The sequence below is a fragment of the Apis laboriosa genome, unplaced genomic scaffold, assembly GCF_014066325.1.
Source record: "Apis laboriosa isolate Shangri-la unplaced genomic scaffold, ASM1406632v1 scaffold79_cov154, whole genome shotgun sequence".
Lineage (NCBI taxonomy): Eukaryota > Metazoa > Arthropoda > Insecta > Hymenoptera > Apidae > Apis > Apis laboriosa.
In genome coordinates, this window is record NW_025224475.1 from 686,513 (window position 1) to 708,609 (window position 22,097).

The window sequence follows — 22,097 nt, forward strand, 5'->3', positions numbered from 1 at the left end:
TCGCGTGGCGTGCAAATTCGTCGTCATCGAGCGTGCTGCTCCCCGGTCGGCAGTAAACGGTCAACCATGATTCCCTCGTGATTACGAGGGGGAGACAGAGGTGGCGAAAAAATCCCACCTCCGCGCGGGCAAACAGAATCCTGAAAAATTCTCCCTCCGCGAGGCGGGACTCTCTTCCTCCCCCTCCCTCCGGAATGGATAATGGCAGGGGTGTTTTTACGAGGTTACGAGTTCCGCTTGACTTTTATCCTCGGGGAAATTCGCCCTCCTCGTGAAACAAAAAAAAAAAAAGATTGTAAGTTTCAGAATCGAGAAAATTGTAACAATCGCATGAATGAGAGAAAATTGTATCATCGATGTCGAGAGGGCATCGTTTATCGTGCGTATGGGGTAGGGTTCTCTTATGAGGATACGCTAAACCGTATCCAAGAGCACGGGTCGATTCGATCCTTTGCCCCGGACATCCCTTGAAATTTGATATTCTCTCCAGGGGAAGAATTTTTATTCTCGATTCTAAATTGGTGTAATTTCGTCGAAAGTTAATATCAAGTATTCTTTGAAAAGGAAAGTGAAAGGAAAAACTAGTTTTGAAACTAGGGTAAGATCGTTTAACTTGTGACATTTTAGATCGCTAATTATCGTACCTTACGTACTCGATGATTCTTTCATCTTTGATTTCGCTCTTACAACGAAGAAAAAGAGAGAAAGAGAGAGAGAGAGAAAAAGAGTAGCAAAAATGTACGACATTGTTATTAAAAGAACAGACACGTTCGCGAAAGAAATCGATCCCGTTTACAATAGAATTCGCGCAAATACGATTTACGCAATGGTTACAGCGCACGATGCGATTTATCGCGGGACAACAAACGATCTTCCCTTTGAAATCTATGATGAATTCCCGGGCCAATCTTGCTAACTGCAAAACGAAAGAACCCGAAGGCATGCAATTTTATCCCGATAACTTTTTCCACCGTACATAAGCGCAACTCTTTTTACCTGGACTCGAATGCTTCTGGTCCAGGTAAAACGATCCGCAGCCCAGTCACGTTTCCAAATTCGTCAAGTTATGGCGCGAGTTGTCTACGTATCGACGTATGTAGCAATCAGAGGGAGACGCGAATAAAGCGTAAATTGGACGAGAATAGAGGAAAAGGGAAAAGAACGAGCCAAGGAAACCGGTCACGATTAAACCTCCGGCCATTGTGGCTCGACACGTAAGTAGATAAAGACAATTGTAATCCGACAATACAGGAAATCGCGGTCGAAAAAATGGAATAAGATCAGACCATCAGGCAGATGATGGAAATAAAACATGATTGGACGAATAGTCAATCAATTCTCGAACGAGTGGAATGGATAAAATGAGTAAGGCAAGTAGAAAGAAATAATACGCGTGTATGTTCACTGGCCAATAATTTAACATTTTCATCAATCAGTTGTCATCCTCGATAATCGACATGTTCACTTACAACGCGCAAAGAACATACATAATATATCCATTCCGTTGGATGGTTCGCGATTATTGTTCGAACATGATGCATCGACGGGCTTGAACAAGGGAGGAACAATTGACTATAGAATTCGAGAGTTAATTGCACGGATGTTCCATCGCGTATTTGAGAAGATTCCGAGCCGTCGAGCAGCGGAAACGAGCTGCTCGCTTCGAACGGCTTACGTTATCAATTACTCGAAGCATTAGACGGAGAAGCTTGGAGGAGTAGTGCGTTTCTGCGACGTTAATTGGTACGCCCGCTCTGTTTCAAGCGCAGAGATCGCCGCCCAGGCACGAGAGCGCCACCTACGCTTCGACTAAAATTTCAAAGCGAGCGCGTGATTTAATTGCTCGCTCGTATGGAATCCGGCTTGCGGGAGATCTCGCTCGCGATCGGCAGCCCGCGAGCACAGCCGGCATAAACAACGGAATTTCAATAACGCGCCGCGAGATCCAGCTACCGCAGATTGTTCAATTTTCACAAATCCTTCCGATTCGACGTAACAATGCGGCGTAAACAACGTGCGGAGTTACGTAGTTTCATCGTAACTGAAGACTCGGAAAATTCGTGTGTACGAAGCTTCGTGTGTGAACCCGTGTGCGATACGAATTGCTACGAATTTTAACAACTCGCCAAGGAAAGAAAATTTTCTAAAAAAAAGAAACGAACTCCGTTCCTTTCATCGGTAATCTTGATTACACTCGCGCGTTTTCCACCAGGACTTAAGTAAATTTCGAATCGTGGACGTCCATCCACGTGACACTATGTGCCGAAACCTCTCGTTGTCCCGCGTCGAAATATTCGTTTACATGGCGGTTACATCAACGGCAGATCGACGATGATCGATTATTAAATCCAGTTTACAAAACGAACCTTCCCCTTTCCCCGTTGGAAAGATATTATTGATGCAGGTGGCGTGGATGTATGCAGATCAAGACGCGAGATACAGAGTTTGCGCGCGTGCAAACACATCAACACATGGGAGGAACGCGCACAAGCATGTTAGACACCTGGGTAATTGCGTTACATATAGGTGGGTGCATGTACCGAGGCCGGGCACGTTCGATAAGTCGCGCCGAAGGGCTTGTGAATATTTACGCCCTGTTTACGCCGAGCTTACCCAGAAATCCTCGAGTATAATTCATAATTCGCTGTTTCTTGGAAGGGGGGGGTCGACTTTTCCCACGGCGAGCATTTATATCCGGTTGCGCCTTTAAATGGAAACGCGACGCGGTTCGGTTCCCGGTGGCATGAAAGCTCGACCCGCCGCGCCTCGCCGCGCCTCGCTGCCCCGGTCAATTCAGGTCGCACGGCTATTTTATTCCTTGACGGCCTTTTTTGCATCGGAAAATGTATGAAAAATTCCCAAAGAAAGGATGGAAAATGGAAAACTTTAGCCAGCGAAAGCTAAAGACCAACCTTCCCGTCCCTCTATTAAGCTCTCGTGCTTCGTTACAAAGAAATGGGTTAATCCAAGAAATAACGGCCCTTCCTCTCCTTATTTATTATGTACCTTCCGTTTATTGTCCACGGCTATTTCCTACGTACTTCGACTCTTAACCCCTTTAAAGCTCCATGCCGTTAAGTCGTTGTTACTTGAAAATTGTAAAACTGATACATACGTGTCCTATCTCGTTATTGGAATCACGGTTATCAAACGACTGGTCGTTTATTTACCGCGTTTAATTCAACGAGTTAAACGAACTCTACGTGATGGACGTGATTTCCAATATCTTGAAACAGGAGAAGAAAATTTTTGCAAATGTGTGAGAACGTTAGAATGGCGTTCCAGCGTAACTCCACCCTCGCTGACCAACGATTAATTAAATATACACGCTTGTACGTGGATCCGTTGTTTGTTCGTGTCGATAATTGCGATGCTAATTACATTTCACAGAAGAAGCGAGTACGGACTGCCAGAGGCAGGTGCCGTTCGATAAGTCGCGTCAAAGGCCGGGAATATTCATGCCCTATTTATCCGTGGATTTATTTAAAAGTCATATCGGCCACTCGTATCGAGAGAAGAACACCGCCTTAACATAATGGCGATGATTGCGTTAATTGATCGAAATTGATTCAATGTCACGGCTTCGTTTCTCTTGCCAAACGGCAATGTTCGTCTTTCTGCTTTAAAGCAATGCTCTACTCGCACACCGATCGAACGATTTATTATTTCCCCGTTTCTTAATTACGAAGAGAACGATTCGTTGGCAAACTCGATCGACTTCTCTGGATCAACCCTTGACAATCCTTTCGATTCCTTCGAATCTTTTCCAAGATTTTTCTAATCGAGACGGAATTATTCCTCTTATTCCTCTTTGAGTCGCGCCAATTATTTGCCCAAGCACGCTTCCACGTTGTTCCACGCGAAACCGCGATTCCGTGTTTAGATAGAGACGCGTCAAAGAACACCTTTTCAAGAAGAAAATAATTGTATTGCGCGTATGACGAAGGAGCGAGCGAGCGAGAGAATGGCAAAGTCTCTTTGAGCATGCTCGCGTCAAAAGGGAGGAACGTTTGCAGGGACGTTTATCGCAAACTCGTTCACCCGTATAAAGAGCAATCGTTCGAACCTTGTCGATAAGAGAGAGGAAGGTTGCGCGTGCTTCGACCGTGTTTCAACACCGGTATTGCTGCCGTAAAAACTCTGTCCAACCTTCTTTCCCTTTACACCATCCCTCCAACACGATTTCGTCACCCTCGTATTTCTTATCCCATCGCGCCGCGATCCTCTGCCACTTAAATCCGACCGGTTTACAAGCGATGAATCGCCTAACAGCGAGAATTATTGGTGTTCGGGTGTCGTTCAACGCGTAACCTCGCGAAAACGAGCAATTTTATCTATTTATCGCGTGGAAAGGACTGGTGGAAACGGTGGTAATTCGAGGAGATTGAACTATCTAAAAGCGTTCAAGAGTCAAAGAGTCTCGTAACAGTCCGATGGACGTTGCAATGAGCAATTTAGAGGGCGGGATCGATCGATTCGTTGATAAATTTCATGTGTTATTTTTTTTAACTCTTCTCTCTTTCCCTCTTGCCAATAAGAGTCGCGTTACGTCGGATGAGAAAAGGATGAGCATCCGTTCCACGCGTGGCCAGTATCGAAAGTATCCGATAACGTGGCGAAAAAGCAAACCGAGGAAAACGATTTTAATTTTACGCTCGTTGCAGGTGGAACGGGTACTGAATTCGCGGTATGGTTTTCAAAATCCACCCAACAATAGTCGGAATCAGATTCGTTGTCAATCTCCGTTCACCCTCGGGCAGCTATAATATACGAGGGGTTGTTCGACTCTCCCCCCAGTTCGACGTTAAAACACTCGGTGTTGCTAGCTATAGCGCGCGCTTTAAAGAGGACCTGTCGATCCTTCGATCGATCCTCCATGTTCCACCACTCGCGTTACAATTGCTCGAATCCGATCCCGGTGACTGAACGAGTTTCGTTAGAACTCGATTACCCGGTTCGTTGATGCCTCGTAAATAATGCTGCCAAGTTCACAGCGTCTCGCGAAAAGCCGCGTGAAAATTCTCCTTCCTCCAACGTTTTAACGAACGTTTTAACTCATAGATAAATACACACGCCTCGACGAACGTTTTTCACCGTTTTCCAAGGTAGAATCGAAACTTTAACCGGTTAATCATCGATGGGTGAAAAGACGAAGATTCGGAATTTTGTTTGAAAAGAGAGTTTCTTTAAAAGATGGTGGTGTTTCAGAGGATGGCCAACTATTTCACAAACTTCTCGCCAGCTTCTTTCCCAGCGCGAAAAGGATTAACTTCATCGAGTTGATGGATCGATCTTCCCCAGAGCCATAGCTTAAATGCATAGCTTTTAACCTGTTGTACACGTATCCAGGTGTAACTACGTGTGGGTCGCCATTAAACTTACATTCTTTTCGTCGGGATCGAATACCAGACGCGATATAAATAGCGTTTCCTTTGTGAAAGAAATTTATCGCGGCTTCGTCGATCCGAGATCCTAAATTAAAGCATCGAGCACCGATCGAACAAACCGGCGATGCTCAGGACCGCAAAACATCCTATCTTTTTCGATGGAGACTGGATCAAAGCCAAAGTGTACTTGACGCGTCTCTGAACTATCGTATATTCTCAACTTCCTATCAATTCTCTCGTCGAGGTGCTTCAACGTAGGTATGAATTTTTAACGACTTATTAGTTATTTATCACTTCTACTATCGATTTATTATGTCGTTAATATTAATAAAAAAAACGCTTCTGATCCATATGATCCATACGAGCATTCTAAGAATAGAATTATTCTCGAGTTGAATTATGAATTCCTTTCTTCCACATTTATCTTGACAAAATTTTTTCTTCTATTTATATTTATATGAATGGCATAAATATAATTGAATATCTTCTGTAGACATTATTTTTGTATTTGTAATAATTCTTCTTCTAATTTTGATAAACTGTACGCTACATTTTAAAAATCTCTTTTTTAGCGCTTCCAGTACACCGAGAATGACAACGCGTAATCCGTTATTTTTCTGCTATACACAATAATTCTTTTACTCGTGGCAACCGAGGACTTTTGTGAATGTGAAACTTAAATTTGTATACGACGATAAATAATTTCGTGAGAATTTTTCACGAAAAGGAAACAATTCTAATTTAAAGTTTTTCGATTTATGAGTCGGTGAAACTCCCTTTTTAGAACTTCTACGGTTAAGGAAATTAAGTTAAGCGGCATCTATTATGATTATTGATCGAAACCAACAAGGACTTTGTACATATGTTCTTACGTACCTTATTATTAAAGAATAGTTTTTAAAATTAGCGCGAAGCACTTAGATGTTATATTTCAGGTTAAGCATCGTTTATCGAGGTTCGGTAAAAAGATATGCAATGATCTATGCAAGGATTTTTATTAGTATCGGCAATGTCGAAAGCTTGCTTAATACTAACTCTTCTGTTAAATTCTTTCTTCGACAACGTGTAACCGATCAATGGTGGATCTCCAAAATCATTCCTATCCATTGTTTTATCGTTCATTTGTTTTTGTGATCACTTATGATTCAAGAATTCCAGAAATTCTCCTTTCCTGATAACGTTCTGTTAATTTTTTTGATAAATCAAATAATCCAGCGTTTGTTTCTTAATTATTTTCTCCTCTTTATATCTCATCGTGATATTTTATCCATTATATTTATTTATCTATTTATTTTGTTCGAATTTTTTGTTGAATTTATTCCGCGAGTAAAGAATAATAATAATAAACGGTGGAATTTTAAGAATTACGTCAAAATATCGCACCAACGTGAAAACGACTATGTAAAGAGCGTAACGAGAGGAATTTGAGAGGTAAAAATATGCAGGAATTTTACCATGGAGGAAATTTAAGTAACGAGAATAAAGCGCAAAAAACTGCGTTTTAAAAGTGATGGGTATGACATAAATTACCGATGCGAAAATGCATCGCGATACATAACTGTAAACTGATATCTATCGCAGTATCGACGGCGTCCAATATTCGGGAATAAAGATATCCCCCCATAATCAGGAAATGAGGATTGATATTCGCGTATATAAATGGCTAGTTTTCCGATTTACAAAGATAAATATCCTCTTTTTTTTCTTTTTTTTTTTTTTTTTGCCAACNTTTTTTTGCCAACAAATGAAATTTTTCCAAGATAATCAGGATGATCAATGGCAGTCATGGGAACTGCGAGGGTAATTCTTCTGGCCCGTTTACCTTTTCCCCAAGTAACACTTTCGTTGCGGGAAACTCGTCTCCGCGACACTCGAACCCACATCGATATTGATTTCCTCGGAACGTTATTTGTTCCTGTTTTCTTTTTTTTCGCGCCCTTAGAGCCATCCGCTTCTCTGTCACTTTGTTACCACGTCCGCCGACAAATCAACTTCATCGAGGGTGAAAGGCCGACAAACTTTTCAACCGTGCTCCAATATTCCAACTCGAATATACGCATATAACGGTATACAACGGTGTTTCGTACGACGAAGAGAGAGAAATCGTGGTAGTTGGTCGAAATCGTGGAAAAATATGAGATACGAAAACGTAGTTCGTGAAGCTAGCCAAAAATCCTCCCCATAGAGAAGCACCGCGTATAACGCGGGATAGTTAAACGCGACGCGTGCAAAATACGACAATAAAGTATAACTACGACGATCTGAAGCGTCGTACGTCGCGAAAAAAATATTTTTAAAAATATATTTCACCGACAACTCGGACCCGAGTGGCTGACCATAACCAAACTCTATCACTGGACTCGGTTCGCAGTGGAACGACTCGACGAGAGTCGAACGCGATACGGTTAATTTCCATTTCTGTTGATCAAACACAAATTTCGTTTAAAAAAAAAAAAAAAAAAGGAAAAAATGAAAGCACATCCCTTTAGTAGAGAGAAAGCAAAAATTTGTCCAATTAAACAAGATATATATACACGTGATTTTGAGTTAACGTTTTAACGTACATAAACCGCGCGTCTGGGTTTAACATTTCAATCGGGTAATCGAGACGGATGAGAGAATAGGGCAAAAAGCAATTTATTCTTTTTCCTTTTCTCCCATCGGATACATTATTAATAGGCGCGTTTTCTTCGAGAGAAATGGAACAAGAGATTTCATCGCCTCGAATTACGAGCGATAAAAATCAGACGATCATCGATATCACTTATCACGATATTCTTTACCTCTCTTCGTCTTCTCGTCTACGTATCCGAATCGCCAAATTGAAGCAACAAAATAATACGAATTCTTCGAAGGAACAAAGTTAAACTCGATTTTCGAAATTTCTAAGTTGAAGTTGAAAAAATAATTGGCAATGAAAAGGAGAGAGAGCCTCGAATCGACCTCGAAAGAGCATCGAAAGTTTCGAAAGAAACTAAACTCGACTTGGAAAAAGAGCGTTGGAGAAAGGGCGCGGCGGTTTGGTATAGAGCGAGAAGGAAGAAATTGGTAGAAGGAATGCGGCCAGTTCCTCCAGAAACCGTTGAAAGTCGATTCACACCGTGTATGCGAAAACACGTCATCTCTCGTGATTAACGATCGCGGAATTAATTTCGAGCAACGACGACAGAGCAAATACTTGGGGGGATTAAGCGTCCGGAGACGGTCTTTGTTTTTCCGTATCAGAATTCCGTATGAAATATGTATAAAGCGTGCCCCGGTTACGAGCGGCGACCGAATTACAAGCGGCAGTCTTCAAGATCGGGGATTAATCAAATGCGGTCGTTTAATCAAATCGAACCAACCGCCCTAGTCTATCGGCCCGACCCGATTCCCCCTCCTTCTTCCACCGCAGATATCTTCTGTAATAATATCGGCAAACGAGATTTCGTATCCGTTCCCTCCCACAAATTAATCCTCGATGCAACAGTCGGAAATGGAAAAGGAGAAAAAGGAAAAAGGAAGAAAGGAAGGAGCAAGGGGATGAATCTAGATTCGTAGCGGGTTCCCCGATATTTCTAGCGGGGGATGGTCGAGTGTGTCGGCGGAAATTCGAGGACGAACAAACGCGACCCGATTACGATCGAAAAGCTAACAAGAAGATTCGCAAACCGTTTCGACTCGATTCGGGTCACGGCGAAGGGTTCAAAGGGAATCGTGTATATAGATATAGATATATATATATATCGGGTCAAGGAGGCCCGAGGTTGCCGGCCAATTAATTAGTCATTTCTTTGACGAGGATTCTCGTAATTCGAGGTGTTCCCTTTGCCGCGATACAAGTAGTAATAACGGGACTTCTTCGAATTGCAGCCACCACGAGAGCCCACTGTAGAGAATCGTACATCGAAGAAAGGAAACGAGGTCGAGTCGAATAAAACAGGAGTGGAGGCCGACCTTCTGGTCCGGCGAACGCCTTCCTCGTTTCCGAGCAAGTTCTGCTAGAAACGCGATCAAATATCCTTTATTATTTATGCGAGATACATAATTTTCCAACGAAATAACGAATAAAATAACTATGTGAATTTCTTATCGAATTAATCCGTTTGAAAATCTATCGATGCGCGTCGAAGAAAGAATCCTCTTTCGGTCGATACATTTTTGAATTTTTCGTCTTCTTCGATCTTTACGAATTCTCTCTAATCCTTTTTGACAAATATAAAGCCTTTATCTTTAATATTTCAAAAATCTATCCAATATTAATTATTGATAAATGGATTTTCGTTCGCCTAATACGCCGTACAATTTTGTACAAACACATCCGTATTTGCAATTATACTGTTATTGTAAGTTAATGTACGGTATTCCGTTCATTCGTGTCACGAGCATTATTCGGTCATTGATTTTATTTAATAAATAAATAAATATTACCAATAGGCCAGAGTTTCGCGATACGATATCAAATCGTGAAACGATTCGATCCGATGTAGAATGTTTAGATTCGAAATCATACCATTCATTATTGAAGCGAACATGACACCCGAATTTATTTCCAATAATGAAATTTTGTCGAATAATTAATTATTTGGTCCGAGGGAGGCCGAGAAATCAAATTGTTTCGTAATTTAATCGAATCAGACCGTTATCGGGACGTTCTTTTAAATCGTGCCCTCGTCTGACTAATGGCATCGCCACGCGAAAATATGCGCATACGTTTCCTTTAGTTATCGAAATAGGGAGACGCGCGATCAACTTGATTTCTCTTTCGCAACTCGCATGTTCGAATATTAAGCTCGAGATTCGAGATTCAAACCAATAGCTCCCTATTTTCTCACCCTTAAGCGATCGATAAAAGGACCGAATCGATCTGGAAAATGTACGTTTCAAAAATAATGAATTTTGATCGGAATCACCGATGGATGTGGAGAAATAGACTTCAGACGAGCGTGAACATACTCGGATTCGATCCATCTTGCGATTAAATTAATCGCGACAAACTATAAATATCCATCGACACCGATATCTCTATCTATATCCACCTATGCTGCGGTTACTTAAGATTTTCTCGCGTAAAATCAGGTTACTCTTATCTATTCGAGGACTAGATTCCCCAGGGAGGATAGAAGATCGTTTACGAGAGACGCTCGAGCAACGAGATAGCCACGTTTTCACGATCGAGCTGGGATGACAAAGAAGAAGGCGAAAAGTTTGATCCGACCAATGTCAAAAATTTCCAAATCGCGATAGAGCAAAGGAGGGGAAGGGAGGGCAAAGGAGAGGAAGGAAGGGGAAGGGAGGGCAAGGAAGGGATTCGAAAGCACTTGGAATTTATTCGAAAGCAACCTCGTTACGGTGCGGCTGGCAAAGTAGGTCGCATGAAAATAGCAAGGACGTTTAAAAGCGCCTCACCGTGCGATTTAACGTCAATGGGCCACTTCTCGTTCCCCTCTTTTCTTTTTCTCTCCGTGGGCTCCGTGCGACTCCTTTTTCTCGGCCGCAACCCGCTCCTTTCTCTCTCTCTCTCTCTCTCTCTTCCCTTCCATGCGTTTTCTTCCTTTTTGCGGGTCGAGTCGCGACATTTAAGCTAGGAGTCGTAGACGAGCGTAGGCGAGCTCTTGGAAAAATCTTTCGCTCGCTTTGGACTCGAACGAGCGAGCGCGCACCAGGAGCGAGCTTTGTGCCCGTTCTCTTTTTCTTCGGTGTAGGATTCCTTCTTGACGGGTTGTCGCCTTCTTTCGCGCCTTGCGGGACGTTTCTTCCCTTTTGCCGTAGCATCGCGCCTTTTTCACTTTAACGCGATCTTCTTAAATTTCCTCTTCGATCGACTGCGGCGCCTCGCTACGAATCACGAGTGATATCGGGCAATTTAATCTCGATCGATTAAAAAGAAAGAAAAAAGGGAAAAAAGCGATGGTTCGCTTAAACATTAAAGATTAAAGTTGATTCGTTTTTTGAAAATGATCGAATCGAAGAGAATCGAATTCAGTAGTAATCCATCAATCGAATGAAAGGAATAACTATAGATTATTATTCTCGCCGCTGATGAGACGGGTCCGAGAGAGGGGAGGAATACCGTGGACGAGTTCACCCTTGACCTTGGAAAGAAAGGAGAGAGAGAGAGAAATAGAGAGAGAGAGAGAGAGAGAGAGAGAGAGAGGGAGAGAGAGCGAGGATATAAAAGACCGACGAAACTCTGATCGAATCATTCATTACCAACGCTTTACGAACACGTACGCGATATTTCGCCACCGAGGAATTCCGTATAGGGAGGGTGTATAAATGACTTCCATTCTGAAACTTACTCCACTATGGAGTCGGCTATAGACGCAGCGGGATAACCTTCAATCGTGGCCAACCTCGATCGAACTTCATCCCGTGTGGGGACCGAAATTCCCGCAGACATCGATTCCTACGACACAATGTCGACCACCAACCCTTCGCGTTTGTCCTGCTAAGTACCGTTGTCTTCATTAACCTCGCCGAGACTAGCCGAGATTTGAAAGAACCCAACTTTCCGAGTTTCGGTAACAGGAAATTACGGTTACGTGGTACGGTTGAACGGTGATCGTTATACGCGATACTACACCAATTTTATTCGAAGAACGCGTAAACATTCGTTTAAAAGAGAAATATTGAATTGATTTTAAAATATCGAATACATAAACAGGAGAAACATTGACAGAGGGAACGGAGGAAAGCTTCGAGAGATTCGAATTAGTCGAAGATATCGATCGAAGAAACACTCTCGGAAGAATATTTTCGGGCAAAATACCGGATGATCGAAATGATCATCGATCGAGTCGACGTTTGTTCGAGCACGATCCGGTTCCGAGGAGAAAGATTGATACGTGACGTTATTAGAAGTATTATTTTAGAAATATATAGGTCGTTTGATTGAAGGAAAATCGAAATGGAAAAAGGAAAGGAATCGACCCTTATTTCTGTATTTTCTCGTGAAAGAAATTGAAAATAGAAAAGATTGCGGGGGGAAGACGAGGTGGTTGGGAGCGACTTCCGGTTGAAAACAGGCCACTTGATTACGCGCTTGTCTCGCCACTTAAATTACCACCGCATTGAACTCGCGTCGATAAACCGTCGTTGTTGAATTAATAATTGATCCTAATTGAATTAATAATCCGCTCATCCCTCTACGGAAATTGTAATAGCTGAACGGTGGCTAACAAAATACGGCCAAGCTATACGTACAGTTATTGGTTCCTGTTCAATTATTGACTTCCCTTCTATTCCATTCCTCCCAGCTTTCGCCGAATGGAATGTTCTATTAAACCATTGACAAAACGAGTGTTTAAAAAAAAAAAAAAAAAAAAGAATACGCGCTTTCCCGATACTAAAATGTATTCTTCGCCTGTATTGTTCCCCCGTATTCGGTCAATTAACGATCATAACCGAAACGATAAAAATAACGATTTCGATTTTTAAAAAAATATCGCAGGCTATAGAAAAATTGAAACCGATATCTATACACGCGATATCTTCATGATTTATTAACTGTACCACGAATTTCCCCTGTTTCTCCCCTAAAAAAAAACGGACGGAATCAAACAGGGAGAAAGATAACTTTGGCCCGAATGAAAGGATCGAAGGATCGCGACTGTTTACGAATCGGCTTTAGCTGGCGAGCCAACGTCAACAAGGGGCGATTCTCTGCTCCGAGCATGGCTCTTGTTGACATCTCTTGTCGCGAATATTCTTTGCTCGATCACCTGTCTCAAATTCTCGGCGAAGAAACGTGAAAGAACGACGAGCGAATACCTTCGCTCGCGAGAGATAGAGTAAATCTAACAAGACGATTGGTTACTCACCGCTTCTGCCCGTTGGCGTGGGCGCGGACGTAGATCTCCCGGTCGGTTCCGGAATCGGGAATATCAGGTCGCAACATTCTCTTTCCGGAAACTCGCTGGCGCGAGTGCACCTGCAGCAGCAGAAGAGTAGGACGAGGGCCGCGGCGACGCTCGTGACCAGCGTGGAGCGCGCGAGCAGCGTCCCGACGACACGTGACATGACTCGTCCCATCAGATCATGACACACCATCGAGGACGGCCTGCTGCCCTTCACCCTTTCCGGAACGCGTTCCTCTTCGACGCTCTCAACGGCCACCGGTCGACCAGTCGGACGACTGAGACGAATCCCGCGGCGTCCGCGCGACATTCTCTCGTCGTCCGTCTCATCGTGCGACGTCTCCTCCACCTTCGATTCGATCCAACCGGGCCCAACCCTCGTCGTCGTTGTATCCACACCGGATTCCACCCGGTGATCCTCCTCTCTCCCTACCACCTTCTTCTCCTCTTCCTTATTATTAAAAAAAAAAAAAAAAAAAAAAAAAAGAAAACCAAAACAAAACGCGCACACTTTACTCGAAGATTCTATCGAAACACTTTTCTCGCCGTTTCCCAAGACGAAATGCCACCGATCCGACCAAACTCCCGACTCATAACGAACTACCAAGAGGCTCGAAGAGATAACTCGCGTGGCGAGAACCGCTTTCGACGCACCTCGAACCCGTCCTCTTCAACCCTCTTCAACGATCGCGGATGAAGAAGAAGAAGAATCGTCGATCGATCACTCGCGATCAAACTGCCACGATGCGCCTGGACGGTGTCGAAACTAAACGAAAATCCGCACCAAACTCCCTCCTCTCTCTCTCTTTCTTTCGCGATTCTACACGATTCTAGCGCGCGTGTCGTGCACGGATGTAAAAGCGTGGCGAGTCTCGGGTAGGACGGGGTGGTGAGCGTGGTTGCAGAAAACGATGCGGCAAAAGTCGCGCACTACTCTCTCGGCCCTCGTGTCGCGTTTCGAACACACTTGGCGCGCGCGTGCTCGCGAACCGAGCGTGCTTTCGAGCCGAGACCGCGTCGCCACGGCGTCCCGACGCCCAATGACGACCGCACCGCGTTAGACCGACGGCCGCGCGACTACCACCGCCCCGCCAACCCTCTTCCGCCACCCTTCTTCTCACCCCTACTCCCACCAACCTTACACACCATAGTTTCTGCGCCAAAGTGTGCGCGCTCCTCGCGTTCCGAATCCTCCGAGAGAACGACGTTCTCTCCCGTCCTACCTCTACGTGTCCTTGTGCACGCGACCCAACGCTCGCCCTCGAGTGCGCTCGTCTGTGCGCACACCCTGCTCCTCACTCTCTACGCAGTAACGCATCGTTTCACCTACTCCCCTAGGAGAACGCACACCTGCAACACTCCGTTAATCTCCAGGGGACACCCGCGAAACGCGAATCTAACTCCTCCAGTGGCTATCCCTATAATACTACCCCTGTGTTTACCTCTTTTAACCGATCCGTTAAACTCTCTCTTTCCTTCTTCCGCTTCCGCGATTCTCAGCTTCCCTCTTTCGGACGGAAGAAGAAAAGATACGAATCGAAGGATATCCTCGTTCGTCGTGTGTTGGCTATCATCGAGCTGGTAATAGTAGTAGTAGTGATAGTACACGCGTCGCGTGTTTCTTCCTCGTAAGTTCGACTGGAACCGATATCGGTGTCCGTAGTTATTTGGCCGGCTGTGCACATGGCTGTGTATCGTGGCTCGAGCACGTACAGCGTTGGTGGTGTGCGGGTCGTGCCGCCTAGCGTACGTGTCGATGTAACACGATTCCACGGCAGTTCGTGGAAACGACAACGTCCGAACGGATCCGAGGTATTCCGAGCGGAGGAACATCCCCTGAGTGGGGAGGGGTGGCCAGGTGAGCGAGCAGCCACCGACGACCCTCGTTTCCTCGTACGCGCCATCGTTCCTGACCTCGTTTCGCTCCGTTTGTCGAGGTCGGTTACGCGGAAATGTCCCTCCTCGCAGCGGTCCATCCTTGAAAATCGGCTCAACCCTCGACCGTTCCTTCGTCGTTTTACCTGGCCTGCTTCGTCTTTTCGACCGATCTTCGAAAAGAAATTCAACGAGCAAAGCGCTTCGTTCGATAGTTCGAGAGACGAATTTTCGGGTTACAAGCGAGCAGCTGCCAGCCAACTTTCTGTACCTGATCAAGTTAAAACACGTTACCACAAGCGTAGAACCAATCAACGCAAGGTTGTGAAAGTTTCATCGTTGCAGAAGCAACTTGGATCGCGTTGAAAATTTCACCGGTCCATCATCGTGCAGCTCTCCCGATCTTGGTCTTTTAATAAACGATCACGGTTGATAGGAATTGCGCGTGTGTACGAATAACATGACAGAAATCGACAAAGTTTACGAGAAAATATTTCGTACAATGTTCGAAATAACGTTGGATTGACGATTTTTGTTGAAAGCGTGGATCGTCGTCAACGAATCGAACGTTATCAATTAGGAAGGATGATTGCCAGAATTCATGGACGGCCAGTGGACGACGAGATGCGGCGCATAATGCCGGGGCAAACAGTATTATTAATTCTCATCGCGACGCTTCGAAAATCCGATATTCGAGTCCACCGGGGGAAAAATGTAGCCGACAGAACCTCGGTCATCCGCATAATCGCGATTCGATTGGCCACGTTAAATAGAGCCAACCTAATATTGACGTGTAATATTAATCGAGTTTTATATGCTCGCACGATGTAATTATTTCGTTCGTAAAATAACGCTCGTGCGCGTAATACTGTCGCACGATTATTTAATCCAACGATTTCTTTCGCGCGAAACGCGTATGTTATCGCGAGGAAAACCGATTTAATGATGAAGAAAGATACATGAATGGAAGGCGAGAGAATGTCTGTGTCGGTAAATTGCACGATGTTGCTAGAGTTTCAAGGATTTTACTGACGAAGTCGAATCGGTGCTGGAGCCAGTGGTATAAGCGCGCCGCTGGTCAGACGAGACGTAGATGCGTTCGATAATGGTAGAAGTAGGTGGATAGTCGAACAGGGCCATGTCGGTTGTACGAGAATCCGAGTCAGCGATTATGCGAATAATCAAGTGCTCGTACGGCCAAGAAGGAAAGCGCATAAAGAGAACCTTATTCCGCGTTAATTGCCGTGTAATTTGTAGAAAAAGTAACGAGTCCGGGTGAAAGTCGAGAAGAAAACTTGAAATTTCTTCGAATAGAAGCTGAACGCTCGTTCTTGGAGGTTGTTGAGAAACGATTTAATTGTTTAAGACCGTGAACAATCGTTACGAGATTCGAGGTTCGCGGATATTTGAGAACACCGCGCGTGGAATTATAAAACAGAGGAGAGACCTCGAACAAGTCTCAAAGGTCGGATGACGACGATCACGCGATGCGATCGTATAATTCTGACGTAAGAAGTTGTTCTTCGAATTCGATAATTTAATATAAACATCAAGTACGTGATTTGTAGTCGTGACGTGAGCTCGTGATCGAATCTCGAGAAGTCGAGAACTTTTATCGAATTGATTTTCTTTCGACGAATTTTCCCATCCGTGAATAAATAACTAGAAATAATGACATTCTACAGTAGCGATGCGTGAATTACGATCGAATAATAATTTAAAAGCGAAAATTTATGCGATCGAAATGCCATCTCCCCGATAAATCCTTCCCTCGCCCAACGTTGAAAATGGATGGAAGGTGCAAAAATCCTTTGTTCTACTTTTCCGAGTTCGGGATAGAATTTCTGTTCCGAATTCTATATTTTTCTACGGCAACGATTATCACCGACAGCGACGCCTCCAATTGGAACGCCAAGTTAGTCGCGTGCCAACCGAACACTGGGACCTTCGTACATCGGCATCACGCGAAGGTATCGCGATCCAACCACCGTACCGGCGTAATCCACCCGTGAGGAACGTAGTGGTGCTGTTATTCCCTCGATCGAATTGCCATTTATTTTACCTTTTAATCACCGTTCGGTCTCTCCCTGAAATTGAACACGTGCATTTCTACCAATTGAACTCTCGTTACCCAATACGCGACCATTACCTTTTTCACGTAGAATTCCAAGTAAGAATAAAAATGTATCTACGCGAGATTCGAAATGTCTGCAACGACGAGAAGGATGGCGGTAATTCCGTGAATCAGTGTCAGAGCGACCGACACTTGGAGAGTGCATCGCTAGAAATCAGGTTTAAACGAGCATATGTAATATATTCAGCGGTCTACCGCTGTATCGGGCGACGAAACCGTGGAGAGACCGGATGCATAGAGAACTCGACGATAGTCAACGTCGGTCTGCGGTTACGGTGAGTAGAAGTGACAGCCAGTACCTGCATAATGACTCGACTGCAGCCGTGCAATGCGGCGCGCAAGCTCGCTACGCGATGCACACTGCCAATCGGAACGTTGTTTCGTCGCGTTAGATACACGAGCGTCGCAGCTAGATTCCACCACAACCACCATTACCGACGCCACCGTCACTACCCTACACCGCTGCTAGCTACAGTCGTCACAACCGTCGTACAATCGCCACCGGCGTCACCAGTACAGATTTCTATCCACCCAACAATGTTAGGCAGGTATGTCTTTCGAACGGTGGCACGCGATTCTCACCGATTTCTTTCCAATTCGTTATTTCACTTCCGTTAATAATCCTTTCGGGTGAATTGGATCCTGTAAAATCCTTGCAACTCTGTTCGCGTGTTAATTTTTTTTTTCCTTTCTTCGTTTTTCGTTATCGTCGAATATAGAACAGCGTCGAGTCGAATTCGTATGCACAAATGAAAATTTCCTCGGATCGATATGATATTTACGAGCCTCGTGTTTCGATACGGTCAATTATTTTTTAATATAAGATCGTTACGCGTGGAATCCATGGAAAGGAGAATAATAAATTAAAATGTTATAAAGAACACTGGGATACCAAAGCGATAAGCAAAACATATTAATCGTATGCAAATATAAATGACTCTACATGGTGAAAAGAAATTATTTCTTTCAACGTGTTCTTGAAACGTGAGAACGTTGAATTTACAATAATGTAAAATTCTTAAATTTGATAAAATATGTATGTTATATCGAAATTGGATAGAATCGTGGAACATCGAACATCGAATCTCCTTTATCCATTTTCCATTCATCGATCGTAACGTGATAACAGGTGGGTATAATTAAAATTTGTATATTCTTTGTAGTAGTATACACTTTTATTGCGTGCACACTCAATCACAATATATGTATGCCTCGGTTTGTCTCATGTGTCTGTGTTTATGTCTTCGTGTACAATGTGGGTGTTCTCTGTGTGTGCCTGCACATATATAGATATATAGGTACATACATAGATCGTTCTAAGATCGCGCATGCCTCGGCGCATACATCTATATATATGCACCGTTTTATAATATATGATTTCACGTTTCTTTTTTTTTTTTTTTTTTTTTCCTTTTATTTTCTTTTCCATCGTCTCATATACTTATGACAATAATAGTATATTTTACATGCAAAAACAAAAAGTTTTATCACAGTGGGACAGCATACATTCGTTAATAACGTAATAATTGTGTATCGATAACTTCTTCTCTACCGCTTTCTTTCTTTCTTTCTTTCTTTTTTTTTTGTTTGTGATACCCTCCCTCCCTCCCCCTCCCTCACCAATACACCCTAAATGTTGCAAACCCACCCCACTTCGACTTCTTCCACTCTTTCCCCCCCACTCCTCTTCTCTGTTCACGCATATACTCGCGAAATAGAATTCATTTGCTGAATCGATTCGTTCAATGATCAGCGATTATCGTCATCCATCACACGATCATACCACTCGCATACCAGGCGCCTTCATGTCCACCGATACATTTACACCTCACACGATACCCCGACCATAGAAAACGAGGAAAGAAAAAGACTGGCAAGGATCCAAATGGACGTACACGAAATCTGTCGACCGTCGAACACGATTTTAAGACGGTTTCGCGTGCGACCAGCCCCTCTTCCTCCCTTTATTTTTACACGGTCGATCAATAGGGGCGAAATCGCCTTGAAGCCGTGCTCTCGCGACTCGTAGATGTATTTTTTTCTAGACGGTCGAAATATCCCCGTCGATTTATTGTACTTTTCTCTCTCTCTCTCTCTCTCTCTCTTTTTACTTAGACTGGCAAGAGATCAAAGTTGGGCCAATATTTTATTCGAGGCGAACATTGTCCTCGAGAGTTTCTGCATAATGCGTATGGGAATGGAGAATACGCCAATTCCTCGAAGATCGCAACACACGCCAAGAATACGTTTTACATTGTTACGAATAAAACATTATTTCGATGAATCATCTTCATTCTTTATATCTTCATCTTTATTTTTCGTCAGAATCGTGAATGGAAAAAAAAAAGTATTTTTGTTACAAAATAACACCCAATTCCGCGAATTGTTCGATTCGTCGAATGGCAGACGAAGATATTTGCTTTTAATAAGTAACACGATCAACGAATTCTCTCCATCTATTCCTCTTTCTAAATTTGGACGCAGACAAGCAGAAAATTGCAAAGATCGTTACACCACTCTCTTGTTATAATTTTGTACGATACTCTCTCTCTCTCTCATTCTTTCTCTTTCTCTTACCTTCTTTCGAACATACACGCTTTCTCTACACTCAGAGACACATTCTTATTTTAATCGTTCCTTCTCGATCATACAATTAACCATTTCTGGCAAAGAGGCTTCAAGAGAAACTCCACTTTTTTTCTTTTTTTTACAATTAGTTCGTTATGCTTAGGTTAACAATATATTGGTCTACGGCGATCCCCCAATCTTTCTCTAATTATCTATTTCCTATTGGCTTGTTGTCACTACTTAAATCGTTAGCATTGACAAAAGAGAGGAATCGAAATGCATGTTTCATTGGTTTCTCCATAAAAGGACGTATCGTAACGCTTAAATTACTCGTTTCTCCGTTTACAATTAATTCGTTAAGTAGTTTAAATATCTCGTTTAGTTAACTGGAACCTGAGAGTTTTGCCCGTAGCTAAACCGCCAAGTAATATAGTAATATTTTATACATATTGCTGCAAATATTAGAAAAAGAGTGTCCACGAGCGTGTCTAGAGAAACTGTTTACCTTCTTTCCTTTCTATACGAGTTTACAAATTGCCGCGAAAATCGGCGCACGTAATTACTATTACAGGAATCGCTATTTTATGTATTACAAATTGCAGTTTCGATTACGATAAGTGTTATCGATACGATTTGATTATCAATGTTTCGCAGAAAATTTATTTTTCGCAAGGCTCTTCCTCTTTGTGGTGAGAAATGTCGGAATACCATTAATAGATCAATCAATCACTCCTTTCTTTTTCGTCGCAAAATATCTGCATCGATCGACAGTAAGTAACACCGTTACGAAATATTTATCTCGTCTCTCTTTTTTCCTCAACTTTCTTGCTTTTTTTCTTTCTTGCACGCGCCCTTTCTTATCTTCCACCTCTCTCATTCTCTCCCTCTCTTTCTCTCTTCCATTGTTTCTCTCGCATTCTGCACATATTCAACTTGTAGAAAAGCTAAGGCAACTTTTACACGTTATCTTCTCTCGTCGCTCCATCTCTTCTCTTCCGATCGTTTTTTGTTTTCTTTTTTTTTTTTTTCGGTCTACATAAAATTCTCCCGTCCCTTGAATTCTTGAATTCTTAACGCGTTAAGATTCTTGCCTCTTTCTCACAATCGATCTCCCGTTAAACAATTCATCATCAAACGCTCATCGAACAGCGACAAAAGTCTGAGCCTCGCCGAGTCGATCCGAGAATTCTCTGAATCCTCCTCGCTTCGAGTTTCTTTTGGTTCTTTGAAATTGACTTCGTCGATTCGAGGAGACTCAGCGATCGACACGTTGGTTGTTAAACATGTAAAAAAAGAATATCGATCGGCTCAAGGATCGTCAGACCGAACAAGTATAATAGAGATAACCGTTCTGGCTCGTGAAAGAAACTGTTGGATCGGTCCCGCCGAGAAGTCCACGCTAATTTCCAAGTCATCCTCCCTCTTCCTTGTTTCTTTCTCCTCTCACATTTGTATAAAAGAGCCTCACCAATATATAGCTCCGATATATTTATATTTATATTACATCGTGATGTGACACGTGTTTTACATCGGACAACAGCTTTTTTCTTTTTTTTTTTTTTTTTTTTTTATTATGCCATAAAATCTCAAACAGGGACTCGTCGTCCCCTTTTCGAAAAATACAAAAGAATACCGCGAAAGATCAAACCTCTCACGGTCGATCATCCTCGAGATCGTAAAAAATCCGTACTCGAATCGATCGTATGTATATATGACCTCATCCCGACGAATGAGTTTTTAAACGAGCGAAGCGAATCAAGTCCAACGATCGATACTTGGAATGATTTAGTCTTGCTTCATTTCAGTCGTAGTTCCAAACTGTGCATACTTTCGTATGTGTATGTGTGTGTGTGTCGAATTCGGAAAACTCGATACGTCTGGACATTTTTATTTTCTCCAATTCGTCCCCTATTTCCGTCCCTAACCGTAACGTGAAAATACATTCGTTGAACTTGATTCGCCCCAAGTTTTTAAGTTTTAATTGGTAAACGCGTGCGAGCACCACGTGTACTTTTTCCTCCATCTCTCTCACCTCCATCGATGCTCAAAGTAATAAACCGCCCGCGATCCAACCTATCGAAATGTGAACACGCGCACACGACAAATAAAAAGATCAAAACCGAGCTTCGATAATCCGAAAAGCGAGCGCGTTAAAACCGATTTGTCGACGTGAGGTTACACCCTTTTGGCACGCGATCGTAAAAATAGAAACGCCTTTCGAATTTGATCGCGCACCGCCATTAGACGTAACACGTGCGTAAATTAATTAAAAAAAAAAAAAAAGAAAAAAAAAAA

General features: G+C 43.2%; 1 protein-coding gene across 3 annotated transcripts in view; it reads right to left on the bottom strand.

Moving 5' to 3' along the window:
- LOC122719512 overlaps positions 1-13,692 on the bottom strand; it is a 234,108-nt gene extending 220,416 nt beyond the window's left edge. For all 3 annotated transcript variants that reach the window (XM_043945404.1, XM_043945406.1, XM_043945405.1), the window contains exon 1: positions 13,190-13,692. In XM_043945404.1, the coding sequence (XP_043801339.1) occupies positions 13,190-13,535 (346 nt within the window). In that variant the 5' untranslated portion in view covers positions 13,536-13,692. The remainder of the gene's footprint in view (positions 1-13,189) is intronic.
- Between the last annotated feature and the right edge of the window lie 8,405 nt (positions 13,693-22,097).